This window comes from Dreissena polymorpha, chromosome 2 (genome assembly GCF_020536995.1).
Source record: "Dreissena polymorpha isolate Duluth1 chromosome 2, UMN_Dpol_1.0, whole genome shotgun sequence".
Lineage (NCBI taxonomy): Eukaryota > Metazoa > Mollusca > Bivalvia > Myida > Dreissenidae > Dreissena > Dreissena polymorpha.
Genome location: NC_068356.1, coordinates 116,772,057 through 116,791,147, shown reverse-complemented (window position 1 = coordinate 116,791,147; position 19,091 = coordinate 116,772,057). Strand labels below are relative to the sequence as shown.

The 19,091-nt window shown below is 36.1% G+C and overlaps 1 protein-coding gene across 1 annotated transcript in view; it reads left to right on the top strand.

Moving 5' to 3' along the window:
- The window catches only part of LOC127868650 (protein Tob1-like), a 19,472-nt gene extending 1,399 nt beyond the window's left edge, over positions 1–18,073 (top strand). The window contains exon 2 of the mRNA XM_052410583.1: positions 10,940–18,073. Coding sequence (XP_052266543.1) covers positions 11,246–12,628 — 1,383 coding nt within the window. The 5' untranslated portion in view covers positions 10,940–11,245 and the 3' untranslated portion in view covers positions 12,629–18,073. The remainder of the gene's footprint in view (positions 1–10,939) is intronic.
- The last annotated feature ends 1,018 nt before the right edge of the window (positions 18,074–19,091 follow it).

Genomic DNA, 19,091 nt, shown 5'->3' with positions numbered 1-19,091 from the left:
AGCATCAGCACCAGCATCAGTACCAGCACCATCAGCAACAGAATCAAAACCAGCAATAGGACCACCACCACCAGCATCAGGACCACCAGCACGAGCACCAGAACCACAACCAGCACCACCACTACCACCACCAATAGCACCAGCATCATCACCACCACCAGCACCACCAGCAGCAGTACCACCAGCACCAGTACCACCACCACCAACAACACCAGCAGCCCCACCAGCACAAGAACCAGCACCACCACCTTCACCAGCACCACCAACGCCAACACCACCACTACCACCAGAACACCACCAGCACCACAACCAGCACCACTAGCATCAGCATCAGCACCACCACCAGCACCACCACCACCGGCATCAGCACCACCAGCACCACCACCAGCACCACCACCAGCACCACCAGCACCAGCACCACCACCAGCACCACCAGCACCAGCAGCATCAGAATCAGTACCACCACCAGCACCAGCACCACCACCAACACCACCAGCATCAGCACCACCACCACCAGCACCACCATCAGCACCACCATCAGCACCACCATCAGCACCACCACCAGCACCAGAACCAACACCACCACCACCACCACCACCACTACCATCAGCACAACCACCACCACATTATAATAGCAATAAGAGCGGTACGATTTTATATATATCACTGTTTATGGACAAGGAATTCATTTTTTCACAATGCGAAGTTAAAGGCTACAATTGGATTTGTGTTGACGCTTAAGGTTGTAATGTGAGTCGTTGACATTGCAATAATTGATCAGGATAGCTGTTTTGCGGCCGTTACATACAAATGAACGTTTCAATTAATGTGCGGCCCAAAGTGTTTGATTCTTGTTCAAGTTTTTGACATACGTGTAAGCGGTCGTATATGGGACAGTGGCGACTTTCAAAATTGCCCAACAATACCTTACAATAGCTGAAATATACAAGCATTCGTTACAGTGACATGATATTTAATGCATTAATTGCAAATTGCAAATGTATCTAGGGTCATCGTATGCATCTCCACAAGTTGTAATTTTTTACTGTTCCAGCCAGTATTTAATGTCGTCTGACAGGATCATCTTTTTGCCAGTAATGTTCGTCTGCCGCAAACGACACGGTGTCCGTTTATAAGATCTCGCGTTCGCGAGCTTTCCCAGCCACTGATACCTTTTCACGTGTTTTAAAGGCCATGAGAAATTGATGCTTGAAAACGGGGTTCGAATTGTTGTATAACATATAAATTGTTAGACGTCGAAACTCCGAACTAGACTTCGCCATAATGACACAAAGGATGATGTCAAACGCATAAATATAATGACCTGTAAATTAAATACAAATACATTACGCCCGTACATTTTTTTTACTTGAATTAGACGGAACACAATTTAAACTATACCTTTATAAATTAGCTTGTTCCACAACTCCCAGTTCGAAGGAATCTTAACATGTACTTTTATTGACATGACGTTATATTTCCGTCGAGAAAATTTACGTTGCGAATACAGATCATGAAATATAGTAGTGTCATGTTACAAAGCAAGAATTTTAAACAGTAATTAAAATGCTAATTTCCTTAAGGTATATGAAAATTGCTCACTGTTGAGTTTTCACTTCCGAGTTATTGCTTTTTATTTCTGCCTCAGGCATTTGCTAGTTATTTACGATAATTACCATAAATTCAAGCACACTTAAGCACATTTCTTAAAATATGCATTTTTTTATATAAATTTTACCGACCCTTCGAAAGCTAAATACATATTGCAATGTATTGATAGTATAACACAATATATACGTGTATTGTTTGCTTAGACTGTTTATCATGCGTGTTAAGGTGGGTTCCCGCTGCCGATCCGATCAACTCGATCATCCCGATCACCGAAATTTCCCGACCAAACCCGACCAAGCTCGACTAAAAAGGGTATACACGTCTTCTTCTCGACCTCTTGTCGATAACACACGACCCCCACACGACTCATTCACGACGTCAACTCAACCATCTTTCCGATTTCCGCTCGATCATCTCGACCTATACGCGAGCCCTATACGATCTCAGCTCGACCAAGTGGACCTCAGCTCGATCGCCACCAGATCTTCACACGACCAGATCGTGATGGTCGTACTACAGTCGTACAAAGCGATCTAAAATAACTCGGGTAGAGGTCGAGCGGATCGGGTACAGAGCTCGTGTATGGTCGAATAGCAATCGGGAAGTGATCGTGTACGGTCGAGTAGCCGTCGGGTAGCAGTCTAGTAAATCTGTACATCAAATCGAATAGAGGTCCATTGGATCGTGTTGCGATCTAAAATTACTCGGGTAGAGGTCGAGCGGATCGGGTACAGATCGTGTAAAAGATGTCAATCCGATCGCCACACGATTGCTTCACGATCAACTCGATCTTCTACTCGACTAATACACGACCACTTCCCGAGCGCTTCTCGATCCATCTCCTACTCGACCGCTACTCGATATTTTTTGACATGTCAAAAAATATCGGGAAGGAAGCCCGACCAATGCCGACTTACCCGACCGCCCCGACCACTCATGCCGACCGAACCAGACCAGTACCCGACCGCTTGGTCGGGCTTGATCGAGTTGATCAGATCGGCAGTGGAAACCCAGCTTTTATGCATATGAAGACACAATCATAATGACTGACATGAATACATGTAATCATAATTATCATGTATCGCATAACTACATGAATGAGAAGTATAATGCTAAGAGAATTTTGCCTTAAATGTTTATATAATAAATATCATAAGCAATTAGTTATTCGACACTATCAATAAGGAAGACAGAATTCCATAGATCAACTATAAAGTAAACGGCGTGAGTGAAGAATGATAATTACATTTGTAAAAAAGCAAATGCACTGGCAAACCAATATTTATAATCAACGCGCTTTTATTTCAACTTAATGTGTCCATGCATTCAAACTTTAGCCAATACATATTTGACCTTGTTATAAAAGGCCTTCAATTTGTGACAATGAACTTGACAAACTCTCGAACTATTAGATACCATGAACGTTTCCGCCAAGTTCGGCCATAGCTCTTTCTTGGTGTCACGAATAGGTCACCGCTCTTAAACTGTGGTACTCCGGTCGATATAGATAGAGATTCGTAAGAAGGAAGTTCGACTCATCCGTGCCCACCAGAACACATCTTATCAGACTATACAAACCATGCTACAAGTTCGTCAACTATATAATTCTTATTGTGTTTTCCGAGGCCGACCGATAAATTATAAATGACCCCCGATTTTCACACAGAATAAATATATAACCCCTTGTTTCGGTTCAAATTAGAGGTGAACATAGAATCAAAAGGTAAAGAGGTCTCAGAGATTTAGTGTTTGCGATTGATGGCTTGGCTGGGGTTCTCTTCACACAATACGTTCATATTAATCCATGATTATGCCGTTACTTTGCATATATTCGGCATTTACTTTGGGACAATAATAATATGTTTGCCAATTAAAAGTCTGATATATAGCGTGTATTTACAGGCTATTGATCCCGTACCGTAACCTGGATAATGAGGGTATACATTTTTGATATTAGGTAACATGCTGATTGTCTGTTGTTTGAATTTCCCCGAGAGTTTCATTAATTTACGCCGAAGTAAACTGGCGGTGCTTGATCTGTCTGTTCTTAAATAATTCTGTTTAATCAAGACCAAAGATTGATACATATCGATCCGCAATTCCGGTCTTGAAATGAAGTCCTGTATAAGTTAGCCTGAATACAGCCCCGCATTTTATGGAAGTAAAACAGCGTTCTGGTCTATATCGTCTTTATATATTTGTGTTTGCTTGTTGTGCTGAATTTGAAAACATGCTTTATTGTGTAACTTTGGGACAGTATTGAATATTGTTTTACTCAAGTTGTATGACTCGTACAAATGTTTGTCTGATTCTGTCCAACAGCATGTTGGTGTTGCCAGTAAGGGACCACACATAGAAAACATACATCGCAAGATTGAGAAACTCCAGTCAACTGCATTTTATATTTTAAGGTTTTAGTGTTTTTTTAAAGTAACATGTGCATGCTTGCAGAAGATTGATAAGTTAATTCATTGTCGCTTAAAAAAATCTACTTTTCATGTTAGATTGAAGTTATATTATTGATGTTTATGTTATTTTATTTGTTTTGTACTCAATAAAGCATTTGTATGGTAACTTAAATTAATTGACGCCCATGTCTTTAAACATAACGTTTGTAGCATATAGTGTTTGATGTAAAATCCGTTGTTAAAGGGACCTTTTCACGTTTTGGTAAATTGCCAAAAAAAGTTTTAGATTCGCAAATGTTCGTTGTAGTTATGATATTTGTGAGGAAACAGTAATACTGAACATTAACCATGCACTCAAATACTCAGTATATGTATCTTTTAACGATTTAAAAATCTGAAAATTATAAAGGGTTGCAACGCGAGACGATTGAATAATTTGGAGAGTTTTGTTGTTGTCGTTGTATTTTGTGACACTACGAGGATTGCTTATATAAAGTATAAAATACATTACTCATTGTATGAGTACGGATGGCCGAGTGGTCTAAGCGTTAGTTTTTTCATCCAGGGGTCAGTGATTCGAGCCCAGTTGAGGTTGACATTTTTTCTTCTTTAATTTTGTTATTGTTTTTCACTTGAGCCTTTTAGAACCAATGTTAACATTTATCAATAAAAAGTATTTAATGACAAACTTCAATACATGTCAAACTCTGTGAAAAAGTCCCTTTAAATGATCTTTCATTTCAATTTGAGCATTTCGTCTGGTGAACACGGTTTGTACAATAATCTTTAATTTAGATTTAAGCCTTTTTTTGAAAAAAGGTTATTACTCTGATATTGTATATTTATTGCAGCATTCTGGTGGAAACATTGATCGCAATTTGAGTATAATGTCTGGTGAAAACGGTTGCTATATATAATGTTGATTGATTTGCGTTTAAGCATACAGTTTGGTAAAAACGCTGTTACCATTACTGTCTGTTGAAAACGGTTGTTATATTGGTCTTCTATTAATAGTTGATTATACTTTCTGGTGATTACGGTGATTACATAGGTCTTCCTTTAACAGGTTAGTTAGTCCTTCTTGTGATAACGGTGGTTACATTGGTCTCTCATTTTGCCTTGAGTATACTGTTCTGTGAAAACGGGTGTTACATTTGTCTTTCAATTCCACATCGTCAGGTGAAAACCAGTTTTACATTTGTCTTTCAGTTCCACTACGTCAGGTGAAAACGGGTGTTACATTTGTCTTTCAGTTCCACGCCGTTAGCTGAAAACGGGTGTTACATTTGTCTTTCAGTTCCACGCCGTTAGCTGAAAACGGGTGTTACATTTGTCTTTCAGTTCCACGCCGTCAGGTGAAAACGGGTGTTACATTTGTCTTTCAGTTCCACGCCGTCAGATGAAAACGGGTGTTACGTTGATCGTTTATTTCCACTTGAGTACTGTATACTGTCTGGTAATAAAGGTTGTTACATTGATCTTTCACTTCCATTTGAATATACTGACTGATGACAACGGTTGTTGCAATTGTCTTTTTTCTTTTTTTTGAATACGTGCGATTTAGACGAAAATTGTTATAAAAATAAAGTCATTTATTTTATGCTTTCCGGTGGTTTATAGAGAAATATCAGTGAATTAAAACTGATAATTTCACTGTTTCAAACAATGAAAATTATCAGTGAAAATTATCGATAATTTTCACTGTTTATGTTAAATGACGTCATTTTTTGGACGAAATGACGTCATTTTCCCAACGTAATTCTTTAGTTAAACTCTTTAACAATGTATATAAACTGTGAAATAAAGCATAAAATAAAAAGAAAATTTGTTGGATTCGATGGATTATCGATTTTAATTCACTCGTGATCATAGAAAATATATATTTTCACTCGTGGCTGCGCCACTCGTGAAAATATTATTTTCTATGATCACTCGTGAATTAAAATCGATAATCCACCGAATCCAACAAATATCCTCTATATAATTAGTTCTGGTTTACACTTAAACATATGTAAGCCCGTGTTTGGACTTGCGGAGAATACCACGTAGCGCATGTTCGTGCCGTTGGTATCAGCCTCCCTCACAGCTAATTACGGCACATGTCTTTGCATCTCAATTTGTCTACCATTTGCATGTGTTTTGTGACATCGTACACCCTGATACATGAAGATTAACAGTCCTGTGGTGTAAACATGATATTTGCTCCTTGTTTGTTCACGTCGTAATCTTCCCCAATATTCTTGTAACTGGCTTGTATTTAATGTTAAAAAGCAAACGGATTATTTGAGATTTTTATTATAGATTCAAAATGGTTCGATTACATCACTTCATTATATGTAGTCTGATTTTATAAAGTGATAAATACAGACAAAAATTAAAATACAGAGGCATGATCATTTGAGAATCTCTTGTTTCCATCTGCTAGTGTTTAACCCATTTATGCCTAGCGTCTAGAAAAATGCATGATGCGGCGTCTCATCAGGGTCTACGCTGTTTGCTTAAAGGAATTTCTGTAAGAAATATTCTAAATAAAGAAATAAATATACTAGATATCCCTAATTTTGGAAATAAATTGATCCAATTTAGAAGGATGGGAGAGTCCATTAGGCATAAATGGGTTAAATAAATTGTGCAAGAGATATACAATACTTCACCGTACACTTTGGTAATCGAATTTGAAAAGTCAACGCACACATAAGGGGACGGACTTTTTTTTATAGGTATGCTGAATATCGCTCTTACAAGAGCGTACACGCTCTTGTTAACTTTTAACAGTACATGTGATTCAATTTTTGATCATAAAATACACTAAAATATGATAAAAATGCAATGGCTATCGTAAAGATATTATTCACGTGCGTAAATTATCAAACTGGGAAACTCGTTTAAACTTAATATGATGTAATATATAATATTATACAATTTATGTTTGTTTAATGAATTTTGTGTTGATTTTGAATAACTCATGTCCCGAAGCATTACAATTTAATGAGCCGCGTCATGCGAAAATTGGTCTTATACCACATACTTAAAAGAGCGTAGCTCCAGAAACCAGACTGTGCATTAGCCTAGACTGGCCAGGATCTGTTTACAGTCACGAAATATTGTATGGTCTCATTAGCGGACAGTGTAGATTTTGACAAGGCTACGCGGCTGCACAGGCTAGTATGGAGCTACACTGGCCGCATATAACATACGACCCATTCTTGCTTCACGCGGGTTTAAAAGGTAAACCAAAATCAATATACGCACAGAACTATACTGCAAGTTTTTCAATAGTCGACCATGCATTGACCGGCCACTTGTTTTCACTATGGCCCGGGGTTAATTGTACCTCATTATGGATTTATTTAAATTAACACCATATATCTAAAATTGTGTTGTTAGCCAGTAGATGACTTTAGTGGCTGTCAATATGTATGTTTGGTACACGTAATATGTCGTATGTATACCGCCTATACATGTCTACAGTCGGACATACTTTATCGAATCAATTCTCGCATCTTGTTCTTGTTAATTAATTTAGAAGGACGCGAAATATGGCTATACTTTCATACAACTGTGGGTTTCTTATATAACACTTAACGTAGCAGCTGTGGTTGTAATAGAACGTTGCTCACACAAGAATTATTTTCTCTAATTGTCAAGGTAACTTTGCTCTATATTTCAATGAGTGTATTTTTTAAAAATTTAGTTTTTATTTGAGTTTTGCGTGTGTTAAAACAGTGTTGTTTACTGATTATTTGAAGAGACAACGTTTTGAAATATTATTATTGAAGTAGATAGTAACATATTATCTAATAGTAAAATGCAAAAGTAGACTTAAATTCGTATCGACTTATTTTCGTAAGGATTTGATTGCTCGTCTGCTTTTTAGACTGCATATAAATTAAAACAAACAGTTAAAACAGTGGTTTTATGGTACAATATGATACAACAATAATGGCGTATTTATTTTAGGCATTGAAGCTTTAAAATTACATTACTATAGGCAATTTTTGATTGTATAGTTTATTTTTGTATATAATATAATAGTGTACACCTGGAATACATTGTATTTATCATGAAAATAAAATATATTTGTCACATGAAGCCCGATTATGTGAAAAATAAGTTCATATTTCCTGTTTGTATTGGACAATCGACCAGATGCTTGTCAATTGACGTCAATACCTTTATTTTTTCAATACCTTTTTAAAGTGATTCGTACATTTGTAACATGCGTATTGGATATTTTTAACAAAGCTTGTTATTAAAGTGATCGCATTTCAAACCATAAATTCAGTATAAAAGCCAATAAACATCTCAGCTGAACATATAACCAGTTCGGCGCGACTCAATTGATGTCGAGTTTTATCAAATACAAATTATCGTTTGTGGCAGTATATATGGCGTTTCGATTCTAATTGTATGCAGTTTGCTTTTAATAATGTGCCGACTCGATTTTGCTGAGCAAGTTATATTGTTCAAGAGACATTAAACTACAATTTAGCTACAATAAATTGCTTTGTGTTTAACAAGCATACATGCCCGAAAGAAATGCACATGCTGACGTACGATACATTAGATGAATTACTTTAAACCGAAAGTAATGCACATGCTGACGTACTCTCAACAAGATGAATTACTGAAAATGTCAACTATGTACAAAAATGGATTTCATTTTATACATGTACCTGTTTACTGCCTTTGAATGCTTAGGTGCAATTTATTTCTCAATAAGAGATTTTTGAATCCTAAAACTGCCGCATGCATAATAGGGTATTATTAATGTTTCAAGTCTTATCTTAATCCTTGTATATTTGCAAGCTCTGCATTTATTGTATGATATGAAGACGTAAAAAGGGCTTTTAATTTGTTGTGCCTGCTGTCGCCATGTTAATGCTCTTTTCATAAGGAGTGTAAAGCTTTACTGTGGTAAGACGAGGAGAACAGCTGTCCATCAGAGACATCTGGTGTCGATTTAGATCTCAAGCACGTCGTTGACGTTTTAACGAACGCATTTGACTTAGTGCTTAAACGTTTACGGTAAATAATACAATATATAAGTCAAAAACGAATTCTTATGTACAATGATTTAAAACTTATAACTGAAAACGCTTGAAGTGTTGACAGGCTATTGGCAAACATGAAAGAAGCACAAATGAAGTTACTTATACAATCTCAAGCGGAAAGGACATATTGATAGGCTTGAAACTGAACTGCAACTGCATTGTTATACGTGTCAACTCCTTTGGAGATAAATATTTATAAACTTAACTATTTGAATTATATTGAATGTCCCGAAAATGCGGAGGTAGCGCATATATACATGGTGAAAAACGAAAGTGATTTTAGCCTGCCAAGTAAGAAGAAAACAACAACAACGCTATTATATCTCACTGAATTACACTCTTGACGACCGTTTAAACACCAATATATGGTTAATATTTTAAAAAAGCTACAAGTATTCAGTACCTGACGTGAAAAGATCTTATACGATTCCCTTTTTTCGCTCTATATTATATCAGATGATGGAAACAATACTGCTAAAATCACGGACTTGTTTTGTTTATACCGTTTGGAATTCGAAAAATACACGTATTATGATAATATATGGAATCGTACATATATTAATATATGTTATGGAATTAAAAAAAATATATTCGAAAATGGAGTCTTTGAGGAAATTGTCGTCGCCGATAAGCATGTGCGGACTGCACAAGATAATCTCAAACGACAGTTTACGCACATGCATTAAGTCCGGTTTTCCCATAACGCGACTCATATATTTATAACCAGACATTTCCATTCACAATTATCAGTTTCTGTCACTGACTATGTGTCTCAGAATATATATTATTAATCAACTAGTCCATAAATATAGCATTATTTATAACTCTGCGTTAGTGGAACTATCGTAGACATTGACGATAGTGTCGTTGGTCCAGGAAATCTATATCATTAACGGGCTACACTCCCTGGGCAATAACAATACCGCTCGGATTTTCTCCAAGACCGTTCCTGATTCTATTTTATCGTAAACTGCGTAACCTTTAGTATTTCTCCAATTCTGGTGAACGTTGTATTGTATAGATTTATTTGCTTTTTAACAGGCAATACCAATGTTTTATTTTATTTTTATAAACTTGCGTCGCCTCGTCTAAAATGTGCATTTGTTTCGTTTAATATGCAAGAAACTGCAGATTGTACATTATGGTCTCGTTTTATAGTTGTAAAATCAAACGTATTCTGAAGATATATATATTCAAAGTAATAATTGCATCCGTAGCTAGAAATTCAAAAGTGTCAAATACCTGGGCGTCTTTCGAATTCGAATCCAAGAAATTCTCACGTTTTATAGAATTGTATGGCACATTAAGTTAGAGTATTACCATCGACGCCTGTCTGTTTGTGTAACACGCATGTGGTCATATACCATCAAAACATATTATAACTGCATGAAATTGAAGGACATGTTGCGAAACAGTGTAACAGAGAGGATAGCAGTGTTTATTGGAGTAATTATGGAGTTAACATGGGCAGTTTACTACACCTTGTGATTTAAACTTCTTGTTGAAATCTGCATGAAACTAAATACATAAACATATTTAGTATACGGAATTTAATCAGCTTTTCATAGTCTCAGTCTCACCGTACATCGTGTTATACTCACCCACTCTTAGAATAAGTTTGCAGCATTTCGTTTTTTAGTTAGTTTGGAATAATTGTTGCACACGGTTTAAATGTACTTAAACGAAAGCTTAAGTGTAGCCTTGCACAGGGACAAATAGCTGCCCCATGTTAGCCCATATGTTTACATTTATGTATAGTATTGAAATTAATAATAAGCTGGCAATAGTATTTACCTCTCTTTTTAAGCTACACAATGAGCATTTAATTATTCTATGATTTTTACATTCTTCATTTTCTCTCTCCAGAAAGATTTTCCTCGTTCGTCATTGAGAGGACACGGAATAACGTCATAGATGCTTTAAATAGCCGCACGTTCGTAGGAGAGGAAGGGAAATCACGGAGAGCCATCTGACACCTCGCTATCGATTCGTTCCGCAGGCTTGATGCAGGGAAAACAACATAGCGCAGTGGAATACGTAGGCGAGATAATATAGGAAGCAATAGACCAATATCCCCGCTCAGAACGACATTTCAGTTGAACAGGAGTGCTTCGTGTGATAGCGCAAACAGCTGTGGGATACTAAACAGTGTTTATTAAGAAAGCAGTCAAAATGCACGTGGAAGTTAACGTCGCCCTGAATTTCGTGATTTCGTACTTATACAATAAACTGCCGCGTCGCAGAGTGGATTTATTCGGGACGGAGTTAGAAAAGGGACTGAAGAAAAAGTTCGAGGGCCATTGGTACCCGAACCAGCCCATGAAAGGTTCCGGCTTCCGTTGCGTTCGCATAAGCGGACCGGAAATGGACCCGGTGATTATAAAGTCGGCGTGCGAGGTAGGTCTAGACTTGGAGGAGATGAAAGCGTATATTCCCAATGAACTCACCCTCTGGATCGACCCGAATGAGGTGTCTTACAGAATAGGCGAGAAGGGACAGGTTAAGATACTTTACAGTGACAGAAACGCCGAAGATAATACCGAATCAGAAGATCGCGAAGTGCAAGCGACCAACAAAGGGTTCAATCCAGAGGCGCAGGCCTTCAATCCAGACGCTCAGTCGTTCGAACCTATCGACAGGCTCTCCGCGTCTCTTTGTAATTTGAATCTTTCTCCGGGAGGACTGTCGCCTATGTCACCGGTTTCGTCCAGTTCTTGGGGCGGAAGTCAGTCCACATCGCCTTGTGGTGGCGCCATATTCCCGTCATCATTATCAGGTGAGCTCACACCACAACCCGTGTTTACCCCCAAACGTCAGGGCGCACCTTTGTTCACAACTGCGACCTTTGCACAGACAAAATTTGGTTCTACAAAGCTGAAGTCTAATGCAAAGCGTCCGACCCGACTTTCACCTACAGAATTTGGAAATTTCTTTCGCCAGAATGTGGTCACTAACAACACCACTACCCAGTACCCGGGCATCATCACCCCGCCTCGTTCTAGATCTCTTTCGCCACGAGACCCTCGGGTTGAATTCCTGATAGACCAAAAACAACGTTTTCTGAACAATCAACACCAGCAACAACTTCAGCAACACTTTCAACAACAACAACAACAAACGCTTAAGCAACAACAATTCAATTTTCAACTTCAACAACAACTGCAATTTCAACAGCATCAGCTGCAACAACAGCAGAATCGTTTAAAACTCCCGCACGACCACCAGTTTCCTTCGCCGACGAGCCCGTCGCAGCACGTGACGGGATCCCTGCACGATATGTTTTCCGGCCCCTCCCCGCTTCAGTCGCCGATGTCGTCTCTCTCCAGCGGCCACTCGCCCGTATCACCCGGTCAGTCCCATCTGTTCCCACTAGCGAGCCCGCAGTCAATGCCCAGTCCTCCGGGTTTCCATGACAACAACAATCAGCAAACGACTATTGGGTCGCAGCAGTCGATTTCCCCCGACAACCAGATGGCGTTCCTCGACAGCATTGGTCTAAATAACGGACCCTACTCGTCAGCCAATCAATTTCATCATCTTCTTCTTGCCAGCTAAGTGCTTTGTTGACGCGTTTGAGCATTTCCTAAAATATATTTTGTATTCTTTATTTGATCTGATGTTAGATATAGTATTTATTTGTGTAAGTTGACAGTTTTACCATTCCTATTTAGTTCGATACTTCAATTTCATAAAGCCACATTAACCCACTCTATAAGTTTAAGACATAGGAAGTTAGAGATATTATAACCTTAAATTAGTACTATTTGTATACGAACACTAAGACAAAATCAGACAATTGATTTTTTATTGTCTCTTTGACCATGCAAAGCTAAACATTTTGATAAATTGTTCATCTGTTAATGCCATTTATAGCTTATTTATGCGATTATGGTAGATACTAATTGGGCATGAATTTAATGTGACCGTTTTGTTCGAATATTCGTCCTGTTTGTAACATGTGTATTGTATTTTTTTAAATTTATCAAGTTTTTTTGTTATATATACATAACATGTATTTTTAGTGTACATATACAGATTAACCTATAATTATGTAACATATTTTTTCTACATACAAAGTTTTTTCGTTCAAAGCCATTTTCAGATATTTTTCTACTAAATGGTTATAACGCTATTAAATTTATACATATTTTTACTACTATCAGTGTCCGTATTTATTTTCGTTTAAATATCGAATGTTGACGTATCTCAAGTAAGATAAACAGTGACCAAATTTTAATAGAGATATTTCCTCAATGGATTTTGTGTTGTTGAAAACTCGCCATAAATAAATAGAATATTTAACCATATTTTGTAATAACATTCATATTGACATTTGATGTAAATTCATGACTGAACACTTCTTTCACAATCACAATTAAGACATTATGTATGTCACCAACTTTTAAGGGCACTATTGGTATTGTTCCTTGAAATTTTCACTGCTCACAGCTAGACTCTGTAAGGCGAAAAATCGAAAATGATCACCAGGCATAAACCGTCTCAGCCATAAAATTGCCTGCGATATATTCGGTTATTACGTCTTGCCATCGTATAGGTATTAGTAACGGAAAGCGTAGGAGTGGCATTCAATGAACGGTATCCCACGTTTTAATTAACCCATTTATGCCTAGTGGACTCTCCCATCCGTCTAAATTGGATCAATTTATTTCCAAAATTAGGGATGTCTAGTATATTTATTTCTATATTTAGATTATTTCTTACAGCAATTTCTTTAAGCAAAAAGCACAGACCCAGATGAGACGCCGCATCATGCGGCGTCTCATCTGGGTCTACGCTGTTTTCCAAGTCCTTTTTTCTACACGCTAGGCATAACTGGGTTAAACTAGACGATTTGCTTGGACACCAATACATTCAGTACTTGCTGAAAATGTGCGATTAACTTGTTTTGGTTTTATTAACGTTTCAGATGTTTATATGAAACAATGCATTCGTTTTGTGAAAGTTCTTAACCAACAAGATTACGAGCAACACATTAATCAGCTTGTTTATAATAAACATGAAATCGAGAAAACACAAAACAGCAACAACTTTAATAGCAACACGCGTATACTTATAATTTATGAATTAAAAATTCTTATTGATGTATTCGTATCTTTTGTATTTTTTTAACCTGTGGCAAAATGAAGAAACATTCATGAAAATGTCTAAATATTTTATAGATTGTTTGCTAATTCGAGTGATAAATGATGTGAACACTTTGTATACTAGTCCGTTGGCATTTTCCCGATGTCTGATACAGCATTGCGACAAACGTGAATGTTTATAATATGATATATTGCTCTTGCCACTTAGACACCATGGTATTATTTACATAATTCTAAATGCTACATTTACTACGCTATCTTCTCACAAAAACTGTATATTGAGAGAATGTTTACTCCAGAGAAAACTCGACGCAGTCACTTGGTATTTGTGCAGATGGCAAGATAAGTTTTTGCGTGCACGGAACATATTCGTAAATATCAGACATACCTCACCTGACGCAGTATCTCTTGCAAATTGTTGTCTGACTAATAGGTATCTTTCTATAGTTTGCTATCTGATGTAATTATATGTTGAACATAGTATGCTGTATTAGCAAGTCGAGCGGGTATTAGAATTTGCAGTTGTTTGTTAAACATGCATTGTTTCTCTCGGACATCTCTTGATAAGTTTTCATGACAAAAAATTACACGGTAGTCGATGCCTGAAAATGGTTATATTAAAACAAAAAAAGTATTTTGCTTCTATGAGCGGTTCAGAATTTGTTTCAAAGTTCAAATGTAATATATACCAACGGCTCAGTTGTATCAAATATATAAAACGATCAGGTGTAAGGTGTATCTGTCATTGTGTACCAATTGATTAGCAACCACAAACGTTCATATTATCAATGAATACAACACAGATACAATGAGTGTTGGCCGAATAACAATGATTTTATATAACACTTTAGATAGATACCATGTACTACATTAATATTTCAGTTCAACGATGTATTAACTGCTTATGTAAACAGTGTACATATCACTGTGTCATTGTCAGGGCATGAAGTGCATAAATATTTTAAAATGCTTATATACAAGACTGCTTCCTCCGTTAATACATACAAGGCGTTCGTAAGAGCACAAAGTCGATATTGCTGAAAAAGGTCCATACATAAATCAATAAATTTAACGACGAGGAAACGTAGTCATTTAAATCGTCAAAATATAAACTACCACAACTCCAAACCCATGTTCAATTTTTATTGTGCAAAAAAGTTTTTGCCGCCGTTCGGTTTTTGAAATCGTTTTGTCAAAGATCATTAATACACACTTCGTAATATACGGACGCTAATTAAACATTTTTCAAAGAAGCATCTGGTGCCAGTGGATTAAGTATTGATTATAACAACATCTCGGTCACTTCAATTGACAGAGTTTTTATAAGCCCACAGCTCCATGCGATTGCGCTTGATCAGGACTTAAGTAAGCGGTATATATAATCATACGTGTTCATTTATGTATGTGTTTCTGGTCATCAGCATTAACCTGTGTTACCCAGATGGTTTTCTTTAATGCGAGTTTTATAAACGTATAAATTATGTCGTATTGTCTTTCCGATGTGAAACATTCCTTGAGCTAAAATTTAAATGTTTTTGAAACAAATGAATACAATCTTAATAGATATCTACAGCCGCAATGTAAATGAGTGTATATTGTTTTGTTAACTATGCCTTCAATAATCTAAATGTGCAGTTTGGTAAAATTGCCATGTTTTATATATGCTGTTGTTATTGATATGAAATACGACGAGTGATGTTCATGCAAGGGTCAAGGTAGGGCATACGTACATGTGTCCTAAAACAGGGCGTTGTGTAATCTATGTTGGCCTACATTTATGTTCACGATTAGTGCAATCTATATTTGTATAATTAAAGTCAGAGGTCTGGTTTCTGTTTCCGTTTTTGGCGTCCCACCTATCCTATTTTATTTGAACACTGGAGCGAAACGATTCATTTGTGCAAAGAGAAATATAATTATTATGATAATGTCTAAAACGCACTTATGTAATCCATATTGAATAGTACCAACTTTTTCAACTAATGACCATAGCAACAACACTACCCCACATGAAACAATATAATAATTATGTTGCTGCATCATAATAAGGACATAAAACTACCACGCGTACATATAGGAACAATGTGACAGCATACATATTGGACTCTTATTCAATCTCCTGATGACAATTAACTATACATTATATAAGTGTTTAAGTCCATTTTTTGGGGACTTATGGACACAAAACACATACAAGAAACGTATTCTTTATTTGTATGTACACGGGTGCCAGAACTGCATTGGTTTTTCTTACTGATTGATGTCTATTGTATATCGTTTGTTGGTGACGGGATATTTATTACATTTATATAACTTATACTATTCTGTGTTGTAACAATCTAATAAAATATTTTATTAATATTGCATATGATATAAAAGTAGCTCTGTTACAATATTGTGTATGTGCTTTCAAAGTATAGATGTTATGTCTCAGATACAATTGCTGTAGTTTGTAGAGAGAGAAAAGGTAGCATACAGTTTGTTTGTTTATTTTTTATTTTATCATTTCTGATTTTATTATGGTGACTATATGATAATTTATATGACGCCTACTAACCTGATATAACAAATCATTTCAGACACCTTTGTATCAGGCCGACCGTAACGTAGGATGTTGATATAAGAACATTTAAACGCAGGTTAATTATTATCAAATTAAATCTCTCAAACTCATTAGGTACTAAATTTATTATTATTTTTATACATATAAGCCGTTGAGTTTGCTTAACGGTGATATAAAAAAAATTATTAACGTAAAACTAAACGTTAACGTAATGGCGTGGATGGATGTGCATTTATGAACGTTTTCACGCAACGTTTGACAATCTCCAGGTGGAATAAGTTCGCTTACGCTGTAGAAACTAGTGAAACATATTTGTAACGAGTTCATAGTTTCAATCGTCTAAACGAAATATCTCCTTAGATAAAGTTTTTTTTTACAGTTAATGGTCAATACTGTTTCACTATCTTGTTGTACTGGTAAATTTGAAATCAATACAGAAAGACGTCTAGCAACATTATGTTCTTGAGGTGCACTTTGCTTTATTCAGGGCCGCCATAGTAATCAGAAATTCGTGTGAATTAAAGCTGGCCAATGAAGGTGTTTCCTGATATATATATATATATTTATACCGTGATAACATATTTTGTTTATAATTGACGTGTTATAATACGATAGATGTTTCATTTCTTTTATTTAATCTATGGAGAATCTTTCATATTTTGAAATATCTTTTATGTTTTGGTAACTTATTTCAGCAATCAAACGTCACTAAATCTGTTTTTGCTGTAGTGTTCATGTAATGTCATGCGCTTTCTTTAAGTATACATGTGTGATTAACTCTTTAAATCTTTATTTGGAATTGACTCGATGTTCTGTATCCTCAAAATGAAGGCTCTAGTAGTTCTAGAAACGATTGGAGTTCACAGTTGAATCGAACTGTTCGGATGAAAGACATGCCATTTTCATCAAATTCGGCTTTGATAACTATCAGCATTGCCTGAGTTTTAATAAGATATGAATGTTTCGAGGGCTTATTTTGTATAATATGATCATAACATTATTTATAGCATTATTTGGAGGGGTTGTATGTTATTGATGTTATGTATATAAACGTATACTTTTCATTATATTAAACTAACTTGTAAAATAATTGTGTTATAATAAGCGATGTCTTTCTATAGTATTATTTATAGGTTATAATTATTCACACGTTTTTCATGGGTTATAATATTGATCTACGTGATGTTGTAAACTACAGACTATTTTCCACGCTAAATGTTAATATCATTGATGACAAGAATTATTCCAATGTGTTACATAAAGTATATTTTGAAACTGTTATTGTTTAGTATAAAATATTTCTAAGTTTGTAATAAAATTCATATTTGTTGACCACGTTTTTTATTATCTTTCTCAGTGTCAATTGTTTTTAAAACATTGCCGTGTGTGACGTTATCTGTAATATATTGTGTTCCGTGATGATGATTATTGTGATGATCATGATGATAATTTTGATGGTTATGATGATGATAATGATAATGATGTTGTTGCTGACCAGGGAGATTGTGGTGATAGTGAGATCAAGTTATATGGGGTGTTGAAGACAACTTCGAGGGTGATGATGTTGTAGATGGTGATTGTAGTCTTCTTCGATTTCATAGTTCTAGGTGGATCATGAATATAAAAATCAATTGAACGCATGCGATTTCAAACAACTGATGCACTGACGTCAAAGCATTACTCAAAGGTAAGAGTGTTTGCATTTTAATTAATGACGCATGCATATGCGTGAATTCTTACACCGCGGCTTCGTATGGCCGTAATTATTATGAGTGTAAGTTTAGAGTACATATATAGAGGTGATGAAATTTACAGGTGTTAAGCAGTATGTAGAATTTTTTTTATGTGTTATTCGTCACAAAAGGCACGACAATATCTCAGGAATAGCACTTTGCTGGGAAAAGGCAGCTTTACCAATCCAAATTCTCAGAATTATACAATCAATGGAACTGCATTGCGATAGCGAAGAGGTCAAATATATAATGCACATAAACATAGCACTTTGTACATTCATATCGTTTTGCGATTACGGCCCACATAACAAGAACGAATCATGTCAATCAAGCCAAGTGATAAATACTGCCTGAAAAATGTTGAAATGTTATGTGTTTAGCGCAATCATACTGAATGATGTCATTTAACGCTAAGATGAATGCGACAACCACAACAGTTGTTAACATGTAGCTAGAGCATTGCATTGACACGTCAAATACCAATTTTATAACTTTTGTTAATTTCTATGAATAAAATGTCACATAATACATTTTGATTCGCATGCTTGATCTATATATAAAACCATTTTCAGTGTAAATAATTGTGCTTACACTATGGAACGAAATAATAAAAACAT